Source organism: Pygocentrus nattereri, chromosome 13 (assembly GCF_015220715.1).
Source record: "Pygocentrus nattereri isolate fPygNat1 chromosome 13, fPygNat1.pri, whole genome shotgun sequence".
Lineage (NCBI taxonomy): Eukaryota > Metazoa > Chordata > Actinopteri > Characiformes > Serrasalmidae > Pygocentrus > Pygocentrus nattereri.
In genome coordinates this window covers 12262996-12285633 of record NC_051223.1, presented here as the reverse complement: position 1 = coordinate 12285633, position 22638 = coordinate 12262996, and the positions used below count along the sequence as shown (strand labels likewise).

Sequence of the window (22638 nt, the reverse complement as noted above, 5' to 3'; positions counted from 1 at the left end):
TAATGGAAAGAAAGATGATATATTATTATTTGTCCGAATTGCTGCCAAAGGGGAGGAATATAAAACCTGAATCCATGATATAAATTTTGGACCAAAACCAAATTTTCTCAATGTATAGAAGAGGTAGTCCCACTCCACCCGATCAAATGCCTTTTCAGCATCTAAGGACAAAAGCACCTCAGGTATATCGAGTGGAGTGGGATGATGGAGGATGTTCAAAAGTCTACGTATATTGTAAAATGAATACCGATTCTTAATAAACACGGTCTGATCATCAGACACTACTGAAGGTATAACAATTTCCAATCGAAGAGCTAAAAGTTTGGCAAATATTTTACTATCAACATTTAACAATGAAATAGGCCGATATGAGATACAATCCAATTTACTCTTACCCTTTTTATGAATTAAAGGAATAATGGCTTGCCTCATGGTTTCTGGCAATGATCCAGAGATGGAGGATTCATCATAGACAGCAAGCAGTATAGGGGAAAGTTGTGAGGAGAACTTCTTAAAAAATTCGCTTGGAAAGCCGTCTGGCCCTGGTGACTTCCCACTTTGCATGGAGGCAATAGCTTTCAATATTTCGGCCTTTGAAAATGGCCTCTCCAAATCTAAGGCAAATTGTTCATCTATAGTGGGTAACGTAAAAAAAATGAGTCAAACAATAACTCATTCTTACTAGATTCAGATGTATATAATGGTGAGTAATACTCCATGAACCTATTATTAATCTCTGAAGGATCCGTTAATTTTTTGTCAAGTTCATCAGTAATTTCAAGAATTGACTGGTCAACACTCTGTTGCCGTAATTGATGGGCTAAGATTTTTCAAATTTTTTCACCATGTTCATATGACTTGTGTCTAGATTTGTTTAACGGACTCTCAGTAAGTTTTGTAGATAGCAAATTAAATTCTGTCTGAAGAGCTAATCGTTCCTTAAATAAATTAGTGGATGGATAAAGTGAGAGAACCCCATCCAACTGCAGAATATCGCTTTCGATCTTTTTAAGCCGCTCCTGTTGTTTTTTCTTTACACGGGCACAGTATGAAATTATTTGGCCTCTGAGATAGGCTTTTAACGTCTCCCAAATTAGACAATAGGACATTCCTGGGGTCTGATTACGTTCTAAAAAGTCATCTATTTCTCTAGAAATTAATTTAACAAACTCGGTATCAGAGAGAAGTAGTGTATTAAATCGCCACAGCCGATATTCACTGCTGCAAGTAGGCAAGTTTAATGTCATTAACAATGGTGCATGGTCTGATATTACTATTGCCTGATATTCACATTCCGTGACTAATGGCAGTAAACTACTATCAACAAAAAAATAATCAGTACGAGAATATGTTTTGTGAACGGGTGAATAGAAGGAGTAGCATCTGCGCCCAGGATTCTGAAAGCCCCATACATCAGCCATTCCATAGGTTTTTAGAAGCTGATTAAGCACAGATGTTGAATGGGTTGGTTGCGTGGTCTTGGGTGAACTACGATCCAATGAGGGTGACAGGGCACAATTAATATCTCCTCCTAATATGAGATGATGTGTGTCTATATCGGGTATAAGGGAAAAGAGGCTGGTAAAAAATGCATCCCAATTAGGTGCATATATGTTTACTAAAACTACTGGAGTATTGTTCAGTCTGCCCACAACTATTATATAACAACCAGCTGAGTCAGCATCAACTTTTAACATTATAAATGGGATGGTCTTTTTAATTAAAATAGCTGTTCCCCTAGATTTAGAATGAAAATTAGAATGGAAAAGTTGTCCAACTCATCCCCCTCTAAGTCTAAAATGGTCAAACGTGTTCAAATGGGTTTCATGCAGGAAGGCAATGTCTGCATTTAGTTGTTTAAGGTGTGAAAGTACTTTTCGGCGTTTCACTGGGTGATTTAAGGATTTAACGTTCCAACTTACAAAGTTTATCTGGCAAGTTTTTGATTTATCAGTGTGAGCAACCATTTATATTAGTCTTATGTATTTATGAGTTGTAGTAATATGGATGTACTATGGGTAATTTTTGTGTAATACAGTCAGAAGAGGATCCCTCCACTAACCCGAAAGATAGCACAACAAAAAAATAGGAGCAATACATTTAGTGCAACAGTAACCCTTCCCCAGTCACCAACTAGAACATGGTGAGAAACTAACCCCTTGCAAAAAGAAAATCCACACATAAAGTGCTTTTAAGAGGACTCCAGCTCTGCAGCTTGCTCTGCACATATACTATATATTAAAATATCAAGTAAGATAACCCAAACATTTCAATTAAAAATAAAGTAAAAGTGGCAATTAGTATCTACTATTAGACTATAATACTGATGACAGGTAAACAATTAGGTGAGATACACAGTGATTAATAATAAGGGAGAGATATAGGTTATAAAAAAAACATAATAATAAATGTACCACAGTTCAATCAAATTAACAGAAATTCTTGAAAAATCAAATTTGCTGTAGTCCTTGTATCTCCAATCCTCAGACCAAGTGTTCAAGCCCAAGCTCATGTACTCACCAAAAAGTCTGTTGACAGTATAAAAACGACGCTACCTTACAGAATATTGTCCTTAACATAAGCCATGGCCTCTATTGCGTCTTGAAACTGCTTATCCTTCCCTTGTATGTGATCCGGAGTTGGGCTGGGTATAGGAGCCCATAACGGACCCCCTCCCTTCCTCGTAGTAGTTTACGGACCTCGTTGAACGCCGACCTGGCGCGGGCTATACTCGGTGGGTAGTCAGGGAAGATAAGTATGGTTGAACCTTTGTGTTGTAGCGGACCAGATTCCCGTGCAAGTCTGAGGATTTCCACACAATCTTGATAGTAATGCAATTTTGCTACGATCGCTCTTGGTTTACCGTCTGCCCGTTTCACCTGCAGGGTGCGGTGAGATCTATCAATCAGCACGTCTTTATCCATTTTAAGGACTTCTTTAATCAGCTTTGATACAGAGGCAGGGGTACTGGAACCATCTACCTCAGCTACATTCAATATACGGATGTTTGACCTCCGCATCCGCCCTTCCATGTCCAGACATTTCTCCTGTAGACTTTGAACATTTTCCTCCAGTTTATGCACAGTATTTTGTAACTCCGTGATATCATCTGAACATCCTGAGAGTCCTCTTTCCACGTCTGACACCGTTGTCCTGATGAGATCCAAGTCTGACCGAAGTGAGGATGTGTTGCTAGCGTTCTCCTGTCTGACTGCTTGTAGCTCCGACTTCACTCCATTAAACTCTTCAGCCATGATAGACTTAAACTCAGTTTGGAAAAGCTTGGTCATCTCCGCTTTAATAGACAACAACAGCTCTGTCTTTATGTCCGTCATCATACCAGTTTTTTGTTTAAATTGTTCATCCATCTCGGACGGCGGGCTAGTTTTGTTGCTAGGTGTGACGCTACTCGTCTTGCTAGTAGCGGGCTTGTCCGTATATTTGTATTTGCGCAGGTTGTTCGCCATTTACATTTGTCAGGAAATATATCGTCTCAAAAAAAAATGTAACGCAGTCTTGGGTAGTCTTTCAATATTATACAGTCGACCAAAGCGCCATTTAAAAAGGGAAAATTATAACTTTTGTGCAGAGCTCACTAAAGTTGCAACCTACTCCATTGCTTGCTCGCTAGCACCCCCAGAATCCCAGTTTAAAGGGAACCCTGAATTTCTTAAAACAGTGTTCATGTGCAGTACTATTAAAATGTGATACATAAAACCAAAGGCAATGTTTTCTTTATTTTTTTTATCCTTAAAATTCCTCTACTAGTAGGTCACTATTGTTGCATTGTCATGTCATGTGGTTGCAGTGAAGTCTGAAATACGGAAAATAAGGCGGTGAAGAATGTTTTTCTCATGAGTGATGAGTGATGTGACGCAGTGGCTAAAGCTGGAAAGGCTAAATGAATTTTTCCAATTAAATGAGATTTAGCTCAGTGTTCCACACTCAGTGGACAGGAGAAAGTGACCGTTTGATGAGGCAACACAAATGACAGCCTATAGTAAAAGGATTTTTTCTGTTTATACAGTATATTCGAATAATATTGGACATGCACACCATGTTGGGGCCTGTATGGCTTAACAGTCAGGGCTCCCTTTAAAGTGCAGATATTTTGAAAGATTATTGGAGTCCCCCTTCTCTCTTTTCATTCATCCGTTTGGTCCTGAGTGTGCAGGTGCCAGGAAGAAGGAAATTTGCTCTGGCAGAAGCGTAAGTGGCTCTGCTATCAGTGGAATCACCTCGTGTTGTCGCTCTATTCCCTCTATTCCGCACTTGTTCTTTGGAGGGCTGATGGAGGTGTGGGGGTGGAGGGAGCTCTTGGGGGCTTGTAGGTTATTGAACAGGAGAGCCTTGGAGCTCCAGGATGATTAAGCTTCTACCTCTGATCCATATTATTGATGTGTGCTTGTGCAGTGTAGATAAACGAGATGGTGATGACACTGACTGTGTCTGATCTGAGGTCAGGATTTAAATTGGATGGATACTACAGGGACTGTCAGCACTTCATTTTGGGAAGATTCAACACATTCCGCTAGTAGATGGAACTGGAGCACCCAGCAGCCCCACAGCTGGATCTGGTTCAGTGCTTATCCTGACCTTAAACTTAGAAACCCTGTTCCACCTGATCCAGGGTCAGCAGCTCTAACTCTGCACAAATGAACATGGAACACATTAAATATGTCAAGTTCCAGATAACAAATAGTAAAACAGTTTGTGTGAAAGTTTAGGCACTCCCTTGGCAGTGACATGGGGGTTTTGCTTAGCATTTTTCTGGCTACACTGTGAGCCATTCTTTCAGAGATGTTTCTTAGTTTTCCAGATCTTGTGTTGACTGTGTAATTCTCTTTTACTTGCATTACTCAGTAAGATTTCAGCCAGTGAAAGTGTTCAGTTATCTTCTATAGAGTTCTCTTTGCTTGTCAGAGTCAAATTTCATTCATTTCAAAAGTCATTAGTTTCAGTGCCGGTTTGCATAAAACACCTGACACAAAATGTTTAAAATGAAACAAAACGTCTTGTTTGTCTTGTTGGTTTAGCTTTAAAAAAAAAAAAAAAAAAAAGATCTTGAAAAAAAAGATCAGATTGCATCTCCCTGTTGCTAAGCGACAGTAGTATCATATCCGTGCTAAGTAGCTATTGATTTTAAATGTAATATTACAAGCAGAAAGCTCTGGCTACTTAAAGTTCTCAACATTTTCAACGTTTCACAAAATGCACTAATCCTTTTAAAAACAATAAAATAGGGTTAGTAAAACATACCCAGTGTAAATCCCATCATAATATGCCACAAAATGTCCTTAAACATAACTATATGTCACTAAAACAGGTAACACAGATAGTGCTCTGCTGTTTGGGACATTTTCAGAGGGTGGTCAGTCTCCATGTTGCTGTTTGTATGAAACTGATAGTCTATTGAGTAGTTTGGTTTGTTGTGATTGTTCAGCGTGTGAATGAATAAAGCCTGGCTGTGGAGTTATTGGAGAGCTATCATAGAGATTAGATGGTTATGGGTCTCATTACAGTGGAATGATGTTAAAACGATTGACATCTCACGTTAGCTTGGCTGACACAGTGTGACTGTCAGCACTGGAAGTCCATTTAAGACTGTGCAGCTGTGCTTGCTGATGTTGTAGTACTGGGTAGGTTCAGGATTCAGACCTGATTGTTTGAGGTGTGGTTTTAAGTTTAATCAGTGGTGCTGATCTTTATTCCAAACCATCTGGGCTGTGAACATTGAGGCTGCACGCTGTGCGAATGCTGATGTTACAGTATGTATGTATCTGTATTGCAGGAATTAGATTGGTTAGCTTAGTGTAGCCAAAGTTTTCAAATTCGGTTTCATCAGTTCATAGCACTTTATTCCAGAATGCCTCTGGTTTATCTGGTTTGTTTTTCATGCTTTATGAAGATGTTTGTGCAGGCCATATGTTCCTGTGTTGGTCCTTGGCAGTGATGTGGGGTTTTTGCTTTGCATTCCTGACCAGTCTCTGAGCAGTTCTTTGAGGTTTTCCTTGGTTTTCCAGATCATGTTGACCATCCAGATCATTTTGTCTTTAACTTCAGTTTCTGAATTTTTACTAACAACAGCAGAAAATTTACTTTGTTAAAGCATTTATCATTGCTCAATTCTAACCATATTCAAGAACAGAAAGTATTATGTAGGGGTGGTAAACCAGAGCCTCTTGCACTGCTGTTTCCTATGACTTTTGGTTTTGTCGCAGATTTCTGCAAAAAAAGGTTAATTACAGCCAGAGTTGCAGGTATCATGAAGTTTAGGTGACATTGATTATCCTGACTGGAGCACAGGTTAACACTGGCTTGTGTTTTGGTTCGGCCTTAATGTTGATGGTATGTAGCCAGAATTCCATTGATTTTTCAAAATTCCTGCATGATTAACTGATTAAGATGCAAACAGAGTCAGTCTGAGTGGTTTGGTGTGAAATGCTCTGTTCTAGAGAAACTGACAGAACTGTTCACAGTGGTGGTGACAGGAACCAGATGTCCACCTCTAAAAGCTAAGGGGGCAGCAGTGTTTGCGTGATTGGCTGAGGGCCATGCACTGACCATACAGTGGGCTAAGGTTTTTAGATGTGTGCTCTTTAGGATTAGCTCAATGCACGCTGTGTATCCCAGGTGGTTTCCTGTTATTTTATATTGGTCTACATTACAAACAACAGAATATTTTAATGCAGTTTCTCTTCCTCGCTCTCTTGGTACACCACATGTATAGCAGCCCAATCTGTCCAGCATGAGGCATTGTTTTATGATAGTTTTGAGAAAGTTTTGGCCTAAAATGGATTTATAAGGTCAAGAGGTACAGGGTGCTGTGAGGTAAAATAGTCCCCAAAGAAAACGTATTATTCCAGATGTTCCACTTTTTTCCATCTTCAACATTCCATATAAACTCTGAAGACTTGTGTAGGTTCACTGGTGGTTCTGGGTGGTAAATAAAATGTCTATATTTATGCTGTAGTCATGGCGACCCCTGGTTCCTATCACCACCACTGTAAAGACAGTCAAACCAGGATGAATGAGTCTGTTTAAGTCTTACACATTGAATTATGAGGGTTGAAAAAAAACCCTTTAAGGTCAGTCACGGTTGCAGGTCAGCTCGTTGTTAGGACTGGACATGACTGTGAATGATGAGTGATGTTTTTCATTATCTTAAAGGTGTATTTTTTATTGTCTGTGCCGGGGTTCGTCACCAGGAGGCTGGAGGGAGTAAACATGCCGACATAGTTTTGGTGGCACGTCAGAAAAAAACAGTAAACAGTGAAGCAGGTGGTAATCAGGAGGAGTATTTTTCAGCCACATGAACAGTTTTATTCTATATGTTATGACCTTCAAATAATGATTGTTTTGGTTTTCACAGCGGTGAGGCAGTGACATTCACCACTGACTGAGAAATGCATAATGAACTTCTGCTGTACATGAAGAGAAGCTTGAATAAATATACCGTTTGGCATTTCACACAAATACAGAAGAGAAGTCCATATGGTGGGAATGTTACTCTTTCCTGTCCGCTTACTTGAGTAGATGCTCGGATGTTCTTCTCATAGTTGACCCTTTTACTCACCAAAAAGCAGAATTTCATAGAACCCTGGGAGATGATCTCATGGAAGATCTGGTTTAGAGTTCACTCTGCAGCACCGACGCATCTTGAGCATCCATCAGCCTCGGAGGTGAACCAGCTAGTTTTCAAATCTGAACAAGTTTAAAGCAGAACATTTGTTCCAAAAGTTCCATTCCATGCTTATTTGCTTCTCTGCATGGTGAAATGGTTATATTTAGAACCATGAGTTCTATGTAGAACCATTTCATGCTTGCATAGTGAAATGGTTCTTTAGATTGGTGGACAACGTGTTGTATATGGTTCAGTAGAGCACCAATCTTCTACTGTTACAATGTCAAGCTTAAGCAGAACCCTTGCTCTACAGAACCAACACATTTTCCATCAATCTGAAGAACCATTTCACTATGCAAGCATGAAATGGTTCTACATAGAACTCATGGTTCTAAATATAACCATTTCCTTTATTAAAGAACCCTTGAATAACCATGTTTTTTTTAAGAGCGTAGGACTCAATATAGCATAAAAGATTTTCTTATATGTAAATATCACACCTATTTGAAAGTTATTGTGTGTGAAACTGCGTGAGGTCAGAGGGTCCGATCATGCAGATGAGCTCCCCCGACTTCACTGCTACCATAGCAACGACTAGCAGTGTTAACAGTGATGGCATTAACGTTGTGTCAGTTGCTGCAGTTGGAAAGGAACGAGCCTTGATTTGGTGCTTTGATGGACTCAACAAAACAATCAGCCAGCCTGATTTTCCTGCAGCGTTCAGTAAACAGTCTGTTTCACCTCCGAATAACACGACTTCAGTGTTTATGCAAAGAAACTACTGAAAGAAGCTGATCTCTCTCTCTAACTGAGATGGTAGAGTGTTTTAACTCCATATCTCAGCTCAGCCGGCACCAGTTATTCCCACTGCTTTTGATAGGGGCGAGTACTGAAAACATCCAAGATTTTAAATGTTAGACTTACTTAAAAATGAAGCTATAGTTTCAATCTCAAACTTGTAACAGTTTGACACAGAACCCTTTTTGGTGCTATATACAACACATTCTCCATCAATCTGAAGAACCGAAAGAACCATGAGCTCTGTGTAGCACTGTCCATGCTTAAATGGTTCTTTGCATGGTAAAATTGTTTTTCAGATTAATGGAGAATACGCTAAATATGGCTCTATAACGATGCTTTGTGAAAAGAGTTTGTAACAATAGCAGAACCCTTTTTGGTGTAGTATATCTGAAGAACCATTTTGCTGTGCAAAGAACTGTTTAATCATGCAAATGGTTCTTTGAGTGTTCATGGTTCTGTATTAAATCATTGTCTTTACTAAAGAACCCTGGAAGAACCATCTTTGTGTAGCAGTTTGAGGAAAGCCCTCTGTGCTTATTGGTGGCTACATTAGCCTCATGGGCTCTTTTCTCAGGAAAAGCTGGACAAACAGGTTCTGCTTTAGCTTTTCAGACGGTTACTGACCTCAGAAACACAGGTGTTTGTATCACTTCAGCACCACAAAATGGTGAGTCACTTTATCTTCGTCATGGCTGCTAAGATCGAAATTCGAGAATGTGTCCAGAACTGCTGTAGAACCAAATGATTTATGGAAATATTAGTTAATGGCTATCAGAGCACAGTGCCGTCGGCTCACGTCTACAGAGTGGACGGGTGAAAATAACGCTAACCAAAACGCCAGATTAGCGATGTTAGCTTGAAATGCCAGCAGGGGGCGCACTGGGTCATCAGGGTCTGTATTGCCACTGTGGATGTTTTACACAAACACTGTCTCCAGTGAATGAACCTCTGCTCCCACTAAGCTCTTGCTCTCTCAGATACTGACAGCTTTAGAGGGAGAAGTGGTTAGGTTAGTGTAGTGGTTAACACCTCTGCCTTCTATACTGTAGACTGGGGTTCAATCCCCCACCTGGGCAAACACCCTACACTATACCAATAAGAGTCCTTGGGCAAGACTCCTAACACCGCCTTGGCCTACCTGTGTAAAAATGATCAAATTGTAAGTCGCTCTGGATAAGAGCGTCAGCCAAAAATGCCATTAATGTAAAACCGTTCCTCTGAAAGTGGCTGCAACAGCGACTTTACACCACAAACTGCATTCAGAGTATCGTCAGCAGTATCGTTCAGCAGCGCTGAAACGCAGACACAGAGCTTCTTTCACACCACACCACAAAATGTATTCCTTTATTAACTGACATACTCTTTTCCCTCTCATTCGCTGTCAGCTGGCAAACCACTGAAACTGAGATGAGGCTGTTTACACATCAGGCCTGAACACTTGAGTGAGCTGCACATGTTCTGCTCACCATCGATGTTATTGTTATTGCTTTACCTGAGCTGCGTTACCTGCAACAAGAACTTCCAGCAGAAAAAGTCTGGTAAAAAGGGCCTATTAGCCTCGTAAGTACTAAAATAAAGAAACGACCTTCAGACATGACTCGGTCTCCACATCCCTCAGTCTGTTTGTTCAGAATGAAATATGAGGCGTCTTAAGCCATTTTCTCACTGTGCACGCTGAACACTGCCTGCACACCTAATGAGATGTGCAGAGTAGTGAGAGTGAACCGCTGCTGACCTCCTGACCTGCTCTGATGGCCTAAAGAGTCAGCTGACAGTCAGGATGTGAGGTGAGGACCCTCACGTTCAGGAGGTTAACGCGTGAAGAAAGACCAACCATGTTTTAGGAGAATCTTTTTAAGAGCAGCTCTCCTAATAATGTTTATTAATTCATATACTATTATTATTTATTCATAAAGCACATTTCACAACTAATAGGCCACTTTACTCTTTTCTCAAACAAATGACATCAGCTCTATTTTTATCATTGTTTTCTTTTTAAAACAGCAGATTTTACATTGTAAAAACAGTTTATCATATATGGACCAATAGAAATGGCCTGTAATTATTTGGGGGCAGTAAAGTCTTCACTTCTCCTATAAATGTGTGCACCTTTCTGGAGAGGTTTTGCTCTGAGGATGCTCAGAGGAAGTCAGCTCTTTCTGTTAATGCAGTAAAAAGTGTTTACTTCCTGAATCAATCATTGATTGATTATATATATAACGAGTGATCGTAACTCTGTAGTTCAAGGTGGATTTTTTTCCTTGAAATGGAACGTGTTACTGTCTCTGTCTCACATTTATCTCATTACATTTCAGGTTAGTTAAAGATAGTCGCTCTCCGTGATTAAATCGTCCATTATTGCCCTGTTTTCATCTGCCCATTCATTTTTCAGATGTCATGCTGTCATGATGACAACTGCTATTCCTGGAGGGATCGGTGCAGCGTATAACACTGGCAAAGTGCGAAAACCCTTTTGTGAAGTATTTTAAAGTATTTTAAAGAGAGAAGCTCTCCTCCCAGTCATGCGTGCGGTGATGTTAGGTGATGTTATCTCAGGATTTTAGAGGCTGATTCAGCGCTGATTTGTGTCACTGTGTGAGGATGAGTGGTTCAGATGGAGCTGCGTAAATGCTACATTAAACTCGTTTTAGTTTAGAAGTGGCTATGCTGTAATGTCCAGTATAAAATAAGCTCATTTTAGCATCATGATTAACCAGTTCAAAACTAACCTGCTAATCTAGCTGATCAGAACAGGTTTAAGTCACATTTAATGGAATCTGTAATGTAAGTAGTTCTGGGGTGAAAATGTTTAGCGAACGTCTCTTTCACTGTAAAAGTGATTGTGTTTTAAAGTGAGTGTCTCAGCTGCCTCAACGTTCTGATTTTCTAATATAGGGAGATTCACTGGGAAGAGGCCCTGAATGTTCTGCTGTATCTCCCGTTATGATGAAGCGATTTGACACTGAAGGGATATGGGGGTCTGCACCCGGAAGGTGCACATGGAGGTTAAATGTCACCATGGCTGTCTGGCACCTCCTCGCTCCAATGCAGGAGCATCCCGTCTTGTTCAAATGCTGAGCAGTTCAGTGCACGTTGTTTTGTTCTGATCGATTCGTCCTCGAGAGACTTATTACAGGATATTCGGGGCCTCTTTCGGGTGAATCTCTCTGTAGTTTGTTAACAGAACAGAATCTGTGTTTTACTTTCTTATTTGTAGTTCAATGAAATCAACACATTAAGGCAACCAGAATCCTGGACACGGAAAACTATAGCTTTTTAATGCAAGTCAATGGAACCAGAATTTTTTTTTCCCTTTTAGGCCATTCATCATCAAATTTACAGATAATGTAAAGGACAACATGCATTTTCAAATTATGGCATGAACTGACATGAATGGAGATCTGAGGTTTTGTCCCAACAGCAGTGATTTACAGTGGAACGGAATTTCAAATATGCTACATATTTAACAAATCCATTTTTAGTTAATAAGATTTAAATGATAGAAGTAAATTTGAGACTTTATTTTGAGTGGGCGAGCAGTGTTCAGCTGATAATGATTATCTGATAATCTGATTCATGATTCATTGTTTTTTTTTCGGTTAGAGTCACAAGCGATTCTGCTAAATTTAGAGACGATGTGAAAAAAAGAAAATATGAAGTTATATAAACTTTTGACCAGAAAACATTTTTTTGTTGGACACACTTGCAATGTCAGTGGTTCTCAACCTGGGGATGTGAGATCTTTTAGCGTGGGGGGGGTTAAGGGTCGAGAAAAAAGCCTGCACTCTTAAATAGATGGTAAAGAAAATGGTTCTACAGAGAACCATGAACACCCAAAGAACCCTTTGCATGCATCATGAATAGTTTCTTTGCACGGTCAAATGGTTCTTCAGATTGATGGGGAATGTGCTGAACATGTACATGTTCCTATGTTAAAAATTTTGAAATGGGTTGTAAATTGCACCAAAAAGGTTCTTCTAATGTTACAGGCTGGTCATGTCTGGTGGTAAATGTGGCTTGTATTAAAGCTTTTCCAGACACAAATCCAGAGACATGACCAGCACATGGTCACCACTGATGTTGAGGCTTTGTGTCAGACTCAGCCTTAATCTTCCCAGGCTGTGTACAATCACAGCTGCTACCCCCGCCTGTTAAACAGGCTGAGGGTCCTCCATATGAACGACCAGCAGCTCTTTCACTTCTTACTCGTGTAAAGTAATTAGACATTCAGTGATTTTGTGGCAGTCGATTGGCTGTATTGATCTGAGTTTGCTGATTCTTTAACGAGGAAACTTCTTATGACTCATTCATCAAATCTTTCTGGAAATTGCCTGAAACGCTGGTGAACTGTTGTCTTTGCTGCTTGGACTAATTGTGCATGGTCTCCGTGATGACCTCCAGAGCCTTTTATTGTTTGAGGGTCAAACAGACCTTCATTCAGATGAACATTTCAGATGTAAATTATTGTGAAGAAACAAAGCACAGCCGTCATCTCGTCTAATTTGTAAAAGCCTCTGCGTTCTGATTCCAGTGGAGGACGTTCTATTCATCACTGACCTTTGAGCACATGTCATTAATGGACTCTCCTGAGTTCTGTTAATGATGTTGGTTTTGTGACTGTTGTGCAGATAAACTGGAGAACGGAGAAGTTCACCAGAGGAGAAAGGGAACCCATGCTGGGCATGCAGAAGGGCAGGAAGTAATTGCAAGACCGCAGGAAGTGACGGGGCCATCAAGGAGCAGCTGGAGACGCATCATTCTGCTAATCCTGGCCATCACCATCCACAACATTCCTGGTGAGTCCTTCTCCTCGTCTTATCTCTGTTCTGCTCTGCTCTCCTATTTCGCTTCTCTTTGGTTCTTTAGCTTCACCTACATGTCCGTCAGTACGGACCTGCTGTCATAGTTCAGACTGAGTGAAGCTCATTTTCATCTTGGTTTGTTTTCATTCACGGCTTTAGTGGTTTTATTTCTGGCTTGGACACACACACACACACACACACACACACAGACACAGAAACACACATACACATACACACAGACACACTCACACACACACACACAGACACACACACAAACACACACACACACGCACACACACACACTGTGGGCAAGTTTGTCTTCACTGTGGCTCCTGACATGAAAACTTTCCTCCTTTAAACAGGTTTAATTACTAACAAAGCACTTTCTCATTTTTGGATTTTTGAAGTTCTCCACTAAACCCAGTTGGGTATTGAAGATTTTTTTCTCGTTGGTGGTCAGACTGGGCTTTTTTCCTCAGTTCTGTCTGTACTGGGTGGATTGAGATCTGTGCAGGATATAGATGGGTTTTAGGGTCAACACACTGTCAGCGGAAGAGATGATGCACTCTAGCTGTAATATTTATTTGATCTGATATGTTTATAGGACAGTGCTGTGTAATAGGATCATTACAAGTGATTTGAAGGCAGCATCAGCTGAATTCTTTCATCATCACCTTTTTTCTGGGCTAGGAATAAATAAATAAAGCCTCACCAGGGTGAGGTCCTAGGGTCAGTAGAACTGTGGATGGTGATGGACTCTTGCTGGAATGTAAACGCTGGTTTGTGCTGAGAGGTGTGAGTGCTGTGTAGTTTAGTGCTTGTGTGAAATTGGATGAGAGTGGTTTGAGGTTTGTGGCATGTCCACTCTGGTGAAAAGTCAAGTTGTCCTTTTCTCCAGGTGGTCTGAGGCCTCCAGACTCTCTCTGATGTGTGAAGATCCGGATGCTGTTGACACTTGGTCTGGAAAAGGCCACTAAGGCTACGTTTACACAGCAGGTAAAAGTGGCTCAAATCCAATCTTTTTCGCTGTGTGTGTCCATGTAAACAGACAAATGCACTGAATCGGACATTTTCAATTACGATTTGAGACGGTTTTGTATGTGGGACTGAAATCCGATCTGTAATCGATCTGCGGCGATGCGACCCTATCTGAACAACCAGATTGGAATTCATGCGGTTTTTATATCAGTGCAACTCCACATTCGTCATCAGTTTGCGCTGCTGAGACTCATAAACGTTTAGGCTGATGTTTCTGTATCAAAAAAATAGAATAGAATCATTGCAGCTGCTCCGTGTTTGAAGAGGCTTCGAACAAAACGGCCGAATGCAGCCCAGAGGAAACCGATGCCGCAGCGTCTAAAGAATCCGAGGACACGAACCATAGAAATGTCTGTGGCCGAATAACATGTCCTTTTTATGGCGAACTCAAACACATTATGGCATGAGCCCAGCTGGCAACCACTGGAACTTTATAATCGCTTCTGTGATGCTGGTGAAGATGAAGCTGATCCTCTGGGAGCGACTGGTGTTGTTGGCGGTTGTAATTGTTTACCCCTGGATGAGCCGTGATGCACCATGACGCTCTTATCTTTTGCTCATGCAGGTCAGTTTAGGAGCTGATCTGTTCAGACTGTCACATACAGACCACATTTAAAATATAATCTGAACAGCCAAACAAAAAAAATCAGATTTGGTGAGAAAATCAGATTCATGCCACTTTTACCTGCTGTGTGAACGTAGCCTAAGTGAGAAGCCTGTACGTAGTTTCACTCTAGAGCTGAACATGGATTCACTTTCATCGTATAACCATGGAGTGAAGGTATTTCCTGGAGTGTCTAATTATCTTTACTGATAGAACTTTTCAGTGGAAGACTGAACACAGCAGTGTAGTGAACATGTAGCATATTCTGATCTTCTTATATATATGTAGAGTCAAAAGAGCAAGACCACGTAGCTTTTTAAGCAATACTAGCCAACATCTAGGATACTTGCATTGGGACAATCCCACAACATTAACATAGCTAACCTGCTAATGCTAGCCAAAATCTGGCCAATTGCATCAGCACACTTCCACCCCATGTGTGGCTTGTCTCCAGCAAAAGCAGCACATGTTGTATTTTGGATGCTGGTATGCTGGTCAACCAGTATGAGCATGCTGGGGTGACCAGCTAAACCAGCACTAGACCAGCTTAGCCCACCTTGAAACGCTTGCTGGTCTGTGCTGTTTTTTTCAGCAGGGACAGTATTGAGATGGCTTGGCTGCTGACGCTACCAGCATAACCAGGTAGCTACGCTTGGCTAATTGAATCCAGACATGTCCTAATCCGGATAGGGAGCTACGCTTGGGTAATTCTGTCTGGATCTTTACACAACATTAACGTAGCTGCATCGCTACACTTGGCTAATTGCATCAGGACACTTCATCAGCATTAGCACAGTGTTAGTCATTCAAAGCAACTTGTAAATGATATTAAACTTATAAGAAACAGTGATACATAAAAATGTATCAATAATTTGTAGTAATGACTTTAAACCCTGAGACATTATTTTAAGGGAGGTCAAATTTTTAAGTAAGTAATTAAAAAAAGGGTTCAAAGTGTTATAAAATCTTTGGATGGAACCCAACTTAACGCTTGTAATCTTCTCCATTTTCACCACATTACACAATTCTGACATACACATAGAGTGAGAATGGGGATAGGATATTTCCACTTCAAAAGTATAAGTTTCCTAGCAAGGAGAGTGGCCATAGAAACAAAATCTACCTCCACAAATCTCAAAGTGGGTGGTTTGTGGAACACACTAAACAAGGCGATGAACACATTTTGTTCAAGAGTTCGTCCCAGTATATCAGATAAAGATTGAAAAATTTCATACCAAAATGAGTATAGTGAGGGACAGGACCAAAAAGAATGCAAATGGTTGGCTACTGCTTGGCGACATTTATCACAGGTCAGGTCAGTATTGTTATATATATTCGAGAGTCTGAGTTTAGTAAAATGGAAGCGGTGAACAATCTTACATTGAATTAGCCCATGCTTAGCACATATAGAGATTCTGTGCACCTTCTGCAATATGCGATCCCAAAGTTCTTTTGAAACAGGTTCCACCAGCTCTGATTCCTAAAGGGCCTTGATATGCTCTAGGGATGACAATCGTAATAGATGGATCTGTCTATATAAATGAGATATTAGGTCTTCTAGAAAAGGGGGATTATTGGAAAAACCTATCCAAAGGGGATACAACTGGTAACTTGGGAAACTGAGGAACTGTGTTCTTTACAAAACTACGAATCTGAAGATATCTAAAGAAATGTAGGTTCGATAAAGTGTATTTATCGACCAGTTGTTGAAAAGATAGAAATGTATCCTTCATGTATAAATCTTTAAACTGTTTAATCCCCAGATTGTACCAAACCCCAAACACGTTGTCCATCAGTGATGGAGAAAAAGCAGGACACCCAACGATGGGACACAAAGTAGAAAATAACTGTAGGACAAAATACTTCCGAAGTTGATTCCAAATTCTCAAAGATGATTTAACAATAGTGTTTTTTAAGTAACTTGAATTGGGACCTTTAATTGATGAGCATATCAGGGCAGCTAGATATGCAGGTTTTGAGGCAGATGCCTCCAATTTCAGCCAGACTGGAAAAAAAAGCGAATCGTATTGGAACCAAAACTGTAGAACATACATATTTGCCGCCCAGTAATAAAATCTAAAATTCGGTAAGGCCAGCCCTCCTAAAGCTTTAGGCCTTTGTAAAAGCGGTCTGCATGACCTTGGAGTTTTGTTCCATATAAAATCTAAAAGAAGTGAATCCAACTGATGAAAGAAGCTTTGTGGTAAGAAAATGGTTATACACTGAAATAAAAAGAGGAACTTAGGAAGAATTGTCATCTTAATCACATTGATCCGAGCACCAAGTGATAAATTTAAAATTGACCAACGCGACAAATATTTTCTAAGCCGTTCCATTAGAGGATAAAAATTTGCCTTAAAAAGATCTGTAAAGTTATAAGTCACCTGTACCCCCAGATACTTAATGCTATGTTGAGCCCGTTTAAATGGTAAAATTTTGGCTTCCTCTACAGCTGCATTATTAAGGGGAAGGAGTTTGCTTTTTGTAAGATCCAATTTATAGCCCGAAATAGCAGTGAACTGGTCTATCGTGGAAAGAGCAGCAGGGAGCGAAGTGTGAAGATTAGAAACAAATAGGAGCAAATCATCAGTATACAGCATAACCTTCTGTTCTGTGTTATATCTAGTAATGCCTGTGATGTCAACATTCTCACGGAGAGCTAGAGAAAGGGGTTCAATGGCCAGGGCAAACAATAAGGGACTTAAAGGACATCCTTGTCTAGTAGAATGATATAGAGGAAAAAAATGTGATTGATTTGTTATTGGTCCTAATCACTGCCATAGGGGAGGTGTACAACAAGTGCACCCATGAAATTCGATTGAACATCGAAAATAAGATTGTCTTTGGAGAGGGGTTCATCCAGCAATTCAACTGAACTCTGGTCCAGCTGAGGTAAGTTAATTGAGTCAAAAAAGTTATTAGTCTTGAGTCTTGAGTTTCCGCTGTTATGTCAGATGAGTACAAAGTCTTATGAAATTGTTAAAATTCTAAATTAATTTACAGAGGATCAGCTGTGAGTGCACTGGCTGATCGAATTTGAGAAATCTGGTGTGACAGAACAGTTTGACACAGCTGATGAGCCAAGTTTGCCAGCCTTGTCTCCATCTTCAAAGTGTTCGGACCTGGATTTAAGAAGCATCTCGGCGGCCTAATCAGAGGCCAAAATATCAAACTCAGCTTGAGAGCTTGGATGCTGCTTGTAAATGTCTAAGGATGGAGAGGAGACATACTGTCTATGAAGTTTGGCAATAAGATTTAAGAAGTTTTTTTTGTTTTTTGTCGCTTTTCTTTATGATAATATGGGGTTATGAGGCCTTTGATGTAAACTTTAAATGTTTCCCAAAGTGAAGAGGCAGAGATCTCAGGAGTGGCATTGGTGCTAAGAAAAAAATGTATATGATCAGAAACAAATTTAACAAAGACTTTTTTTACATCAGACAATAAACGTGTGTTTTGACGCCACGGAACACATGCAACCCTCACATCGTCCAAGTGGAGTACCATACTAACAGGAACATGGTCCGAAATGAGAATTGTGTTGAATGTGCAAGAAATCAAGGAATTAACTATCCTGTTATCTATAAAAAATTATCAATTTGTGTATAAATATGGTGCACATGAGAGAAAAAAGAGTAAGCTTTGGCCTTGGGATTTATGGAATGCCAAGTGTCTGAAATGAAAAATTCATCCAGAAATGAGGCACTTGAGCTGATTTAGATAGAATCCTAGAGCCATTTGAGGAATGGTCCAAACCAGGATCAAGCCAGCAATTAAAGCAAAGCTTGTATGCAGGACAGTAATCTGGGTGGTCCGAGGGAGGACCAGTAGTGGCAAGCAGTCAGTGGGGTGCCGACCTTATCAAGCCTGAGGACTGATATGTGCTGCTAGCAGGGCACTATGTTAGACTTTCTGGTTATTGTTATCAAAGAAAACTTATTCCAGATTTTCCACTATTTTCCATCATCAGCATTCCATATAAACTCAGAAGACTTGTGTAGGTTCTCTGGTGGTTCTAGATGGTAAATAAAATAGGTGTTCTTTAAATGTTTGTAAGAACCTGCAGTGTACAGAGAACTTGCTCTGCACTGGCTGGGCTGTCTGTCTAATTTCTAACTTTCATGCTGTTTTCACCACTAGCAGAGTGGACAGGCTTAACTGTATCACAGACACACTGTAAAATACTGTGCTGAATACAACAAATAGTTCCTGACAGCCTTGCCACGTTTTGCACCAGTGTAAGTGTTATAAATAACCAAGCTTTGTACCAGGCAAAGGTCAGCAGCCGCAGAGGGCTGTATGAAAATACAAATTAGATACACTGTTCGTGTTAATGTTAAATAACCAATTCCAAAATATGTGTGCACTTTAAAATTGTCTGTTATTTGTGATTGTAGTGGTTATTTTCCATCATTTTAATGCAGCCCCACCCCTGGTCATGTTTATTATGGACTGTTCCATGATGACCCAGAACAGTATGAACAAAGCAATGACCTGTAAACCTGTTTAGGACAGAAAGTTCTTAGTTTTCTCTGTGTTTAGAGGAAAAAATCAAATTAAGTTATCCAGCGCAGAACGTCTGTGGCTTCACTCCCATAGCTAACATACACTATATTTCCAAAATTTGTCAGTGGTATTATAATAAAGTGGAAGCAATTGGGACCGACAGCAAGTGTGAAGACCTTGAGTCTAGAGCAAGACGGAACAACTTGCGCATCTATGGAGTGAAAGAGGGCGAGGAAAGAAGCGATATGATTAACTTCATAACCAAATTGATGTGTACCTCTCTTGAACTACCGGAAGAATTGGACTTGCGTGGAGTGAGCACATCGCTCGTTGACCATGAAACCAAATGATTCCGCCCCTCCAAGAACCATCATTGTCAGGTTTTCCGACTATAGAGTTAAGAAAACGATACTCCAACAAGCCTGGAAAAGGCGAGGAGTGATATACCAAGGCCAGATGATCTTCTTCGATCAGGACTACACGCCGGATGTACAAAAGAAACGCAAACAGGTGCGGGAGGTAATAAAACAACTCAAAGAGAAAAAAGTGAAAGCCCAGTCACCATTCCCTGCCCAGCTAAAAGTCCATTTGGACTCCGGAGTGAAGACCTTCATGACCCTTGCAGATGCCGCACCCACTCTTAAGGAGATGGGAATTCATGTCAAGGTGGATGATTGGGAGAATCTTCAGAGGGAGTTATTGCGTAATTCTTCGGTCTTGGCATCGACATCAGGCAGAGCAGGCATATTAACATTGACGAATGCCGATTTGCAGATTTTCGTTCGAGGTGAACATGAATAGTAAACAGCTGTAAGATGTAAGTAGGTAGGCAGGAAACTATCAGATGGCGATGGTTATATACCCGCCTTACATGAGTGCTGATTCTGTTTTTGTTGTAACAAAATGTTAAATTTGGCTGGTTTCTGTATAGGAAGGGGAAAAAAAAAAATCAACAATTTAAGGGCTTCTCTCCAGAGGATGTAGGCAAGATAATTTTATTTTATTTTATCTTATTTTATTGTAGTATATAAGCAACTTGGAACACAGCATACTTGCTGTAAGTTAGTTGCAGTAGCACTGCGTGTGTCTCCCCGGAGAGAGTCTAGTCACAACTCTCCGTCTTTACTGAATCTGGTTAGTAAGATGTTCGTTAAACCAGTTGGGTGTTTGGAAGTCAGTTCTTATTTTTTCTTATGTAAAGTTCGTTTTTTGTTTTTCCACTACATTTGATTCCAACAGATGTGCAGTCGCAAGTTGTGCTCAAATACTTCACAGGTGCATTGGGTTGAAATGGAGGTCTGGATTGAAAACAAAAATGTGGGATAATATTAACACTTTGCGAGATTCAAATTAATAACCTGACCATAGTTACTTATAATGTCCATGGACTGAATCATCCTATTAAAAGGAAAAAGATATATAGCCAGTTAAAGAAACTACAATGCTCAGTTGCATTATTACAGGAAACTCACTTGTCAGAGGGAGAGCATAAAAACTTAAGAAGAGAATGGGTGAACCAAGTATATGGTGCTTCATTTGGTAAAAAAAGAGGAGTTGCAATTTTAATTAACAAGACACTGGCCTTCTCTTTAGAAAAAGTTATTGAGGATAAATTGGGGAGATTTTTCATGGTAGTAGGTACAATAGGGGAGGTGGAGGTCTCCATTATTAATTTGTATGCCCCAAACGAAAATGATCACAACTTTTTTGAGGAAATTGCCAATGTAATTGCTGACAATGCTAAGGGCATGATAGTAGTAGGAGGAGACTTTAATGCTGTACAAGATGGCAGATTAGATAGAACACCAACAGAGAGAGGACCCCAAACTAAAAAAACCAAAACACTTAATAATATGATTTCGGAATTAGGACTAGTTGACCCATGGAGATTTAAGAATTCTAAAAGGAAGGATTTCAGTTTTTTTTCTAATGTTCCTAATAGTTATTCTAGGATAGACTTCTTTTGTATTTCCCAACAACATATATATAAAGTAAGAGATTGCCATATCGAACCGATAACACTGAGTGATCATGCCCCTATTGTGTTGAATATAGATCTAGGTAAAGACATTTTTTTTAAATATTGGAGATTAAATGTCTCATTATTGACTAACACAGAAGTAGTGCAAGAGTTGAAACAGACTTTACAAGAATATTTTAAGATAAATGATAATGGGGAGGTAACCCCATCAATTTTATGGGGAGGAGCTAAAGCGGTCATAAGGGGTAAAATGATTCAGATAGCATCAAGACAAAAAAAAATAAGACTGGAAGAGCAAACAAAACTGGAAAATAAAATAAAGCAATTAGAAATTGAACATAAAACTACAGGAGCACACAACATTTTGTTAGAATTAAAAGAAATTAGGAAGACCTTGGATACGCTCCTCACATATAAAGCCGAAGGAGCTCTAAGATTCTCCAAACAGAGATACTATGAGATGGGGAACAGAGCCAGTCGCCTGTTAGCTTTTCAACTCCGTAAAGCCCAGGCCAGTCATGTGGTTCCTAAGATTGTTCACCCTATATAAAAAAAAAAAACTCTCTCACCCAAAGGATATTGCGGACGCGTTTGCATCATTCTACAGACATTTATACGAAGAGCCAAAATCAAAAACAATTAATGATGAACTTGATGCCTTTCTTAACAGTTTACATCTACCTTCATTGTCAGATGAAGAAGCATCGCAAATGATTGCAGACATTACACAAACAGAAATACGTGAAGCCATAAAAAATGTAAAAAATAAAAAATCTCCAGGCACAGATGGTCTCCCTGGGGAGTTTTATAAATGCTTTATGGATGTTTTAGTACCTGTGTTAGTTAAAGTCTTCAATTACGCTCTATCCAAAAACGACCCACCGAAAACGTGGTCAGAGGCCATTATATCAGTGATTCACAAAGAAGGGAAAGACCCGATGTTCTGTGAGGCATATAGACCCATTAGATTGCTGTGTAATGATCAAAAGTTACTGACCAATATTCTGGCAAAAAGAATGCAAACAATTACAGCAAAATTAATAAATCCTGATCAGATGGGATTTATCCCTGGGAGACAAGGAGTCAATAATATAAGGAGAACGCTAAATGTTATGACATGTGCCAAGAAAACTAAGCAGAACTCTATGTTATTAAGTTCGATGCTCAGAAAGCGTTCGATACTGTGGACTGGAAATTTTTGTATAAAACAATGGCTGCAATGGGATTCCATTCCGTGTTTGTAGAGTGGGTCAAGGTTATATATACAAATCCGAAGTCACGTGTT

The 22638-nt window shown here is 39.9% G+C and overlaps 1 protein-coding gene across 2 annotated transcripts in view; it reads left to right on the top strand.

The window, feature by feature from the left end:
- Window positions 1-22638, top strand: part of LOC108437321 (zinc transporter ZIP11) — a 162181-nt gene that overhangs the window by 100958 nt on the left and 38585 nt on the right. For both annotated transcript variants that reach the window (XM_017714349.2, XM_017714348.2), the window contains exon 6: window positions 13054-13221. In XM_017714349.2, the coding sequence (XP_017569838.1) occupies window positions 13054-13221 (168 nt within the window). The remainder of the gene's footprint in view (window positions 1-13053; window positions 13222-22638) is intronic.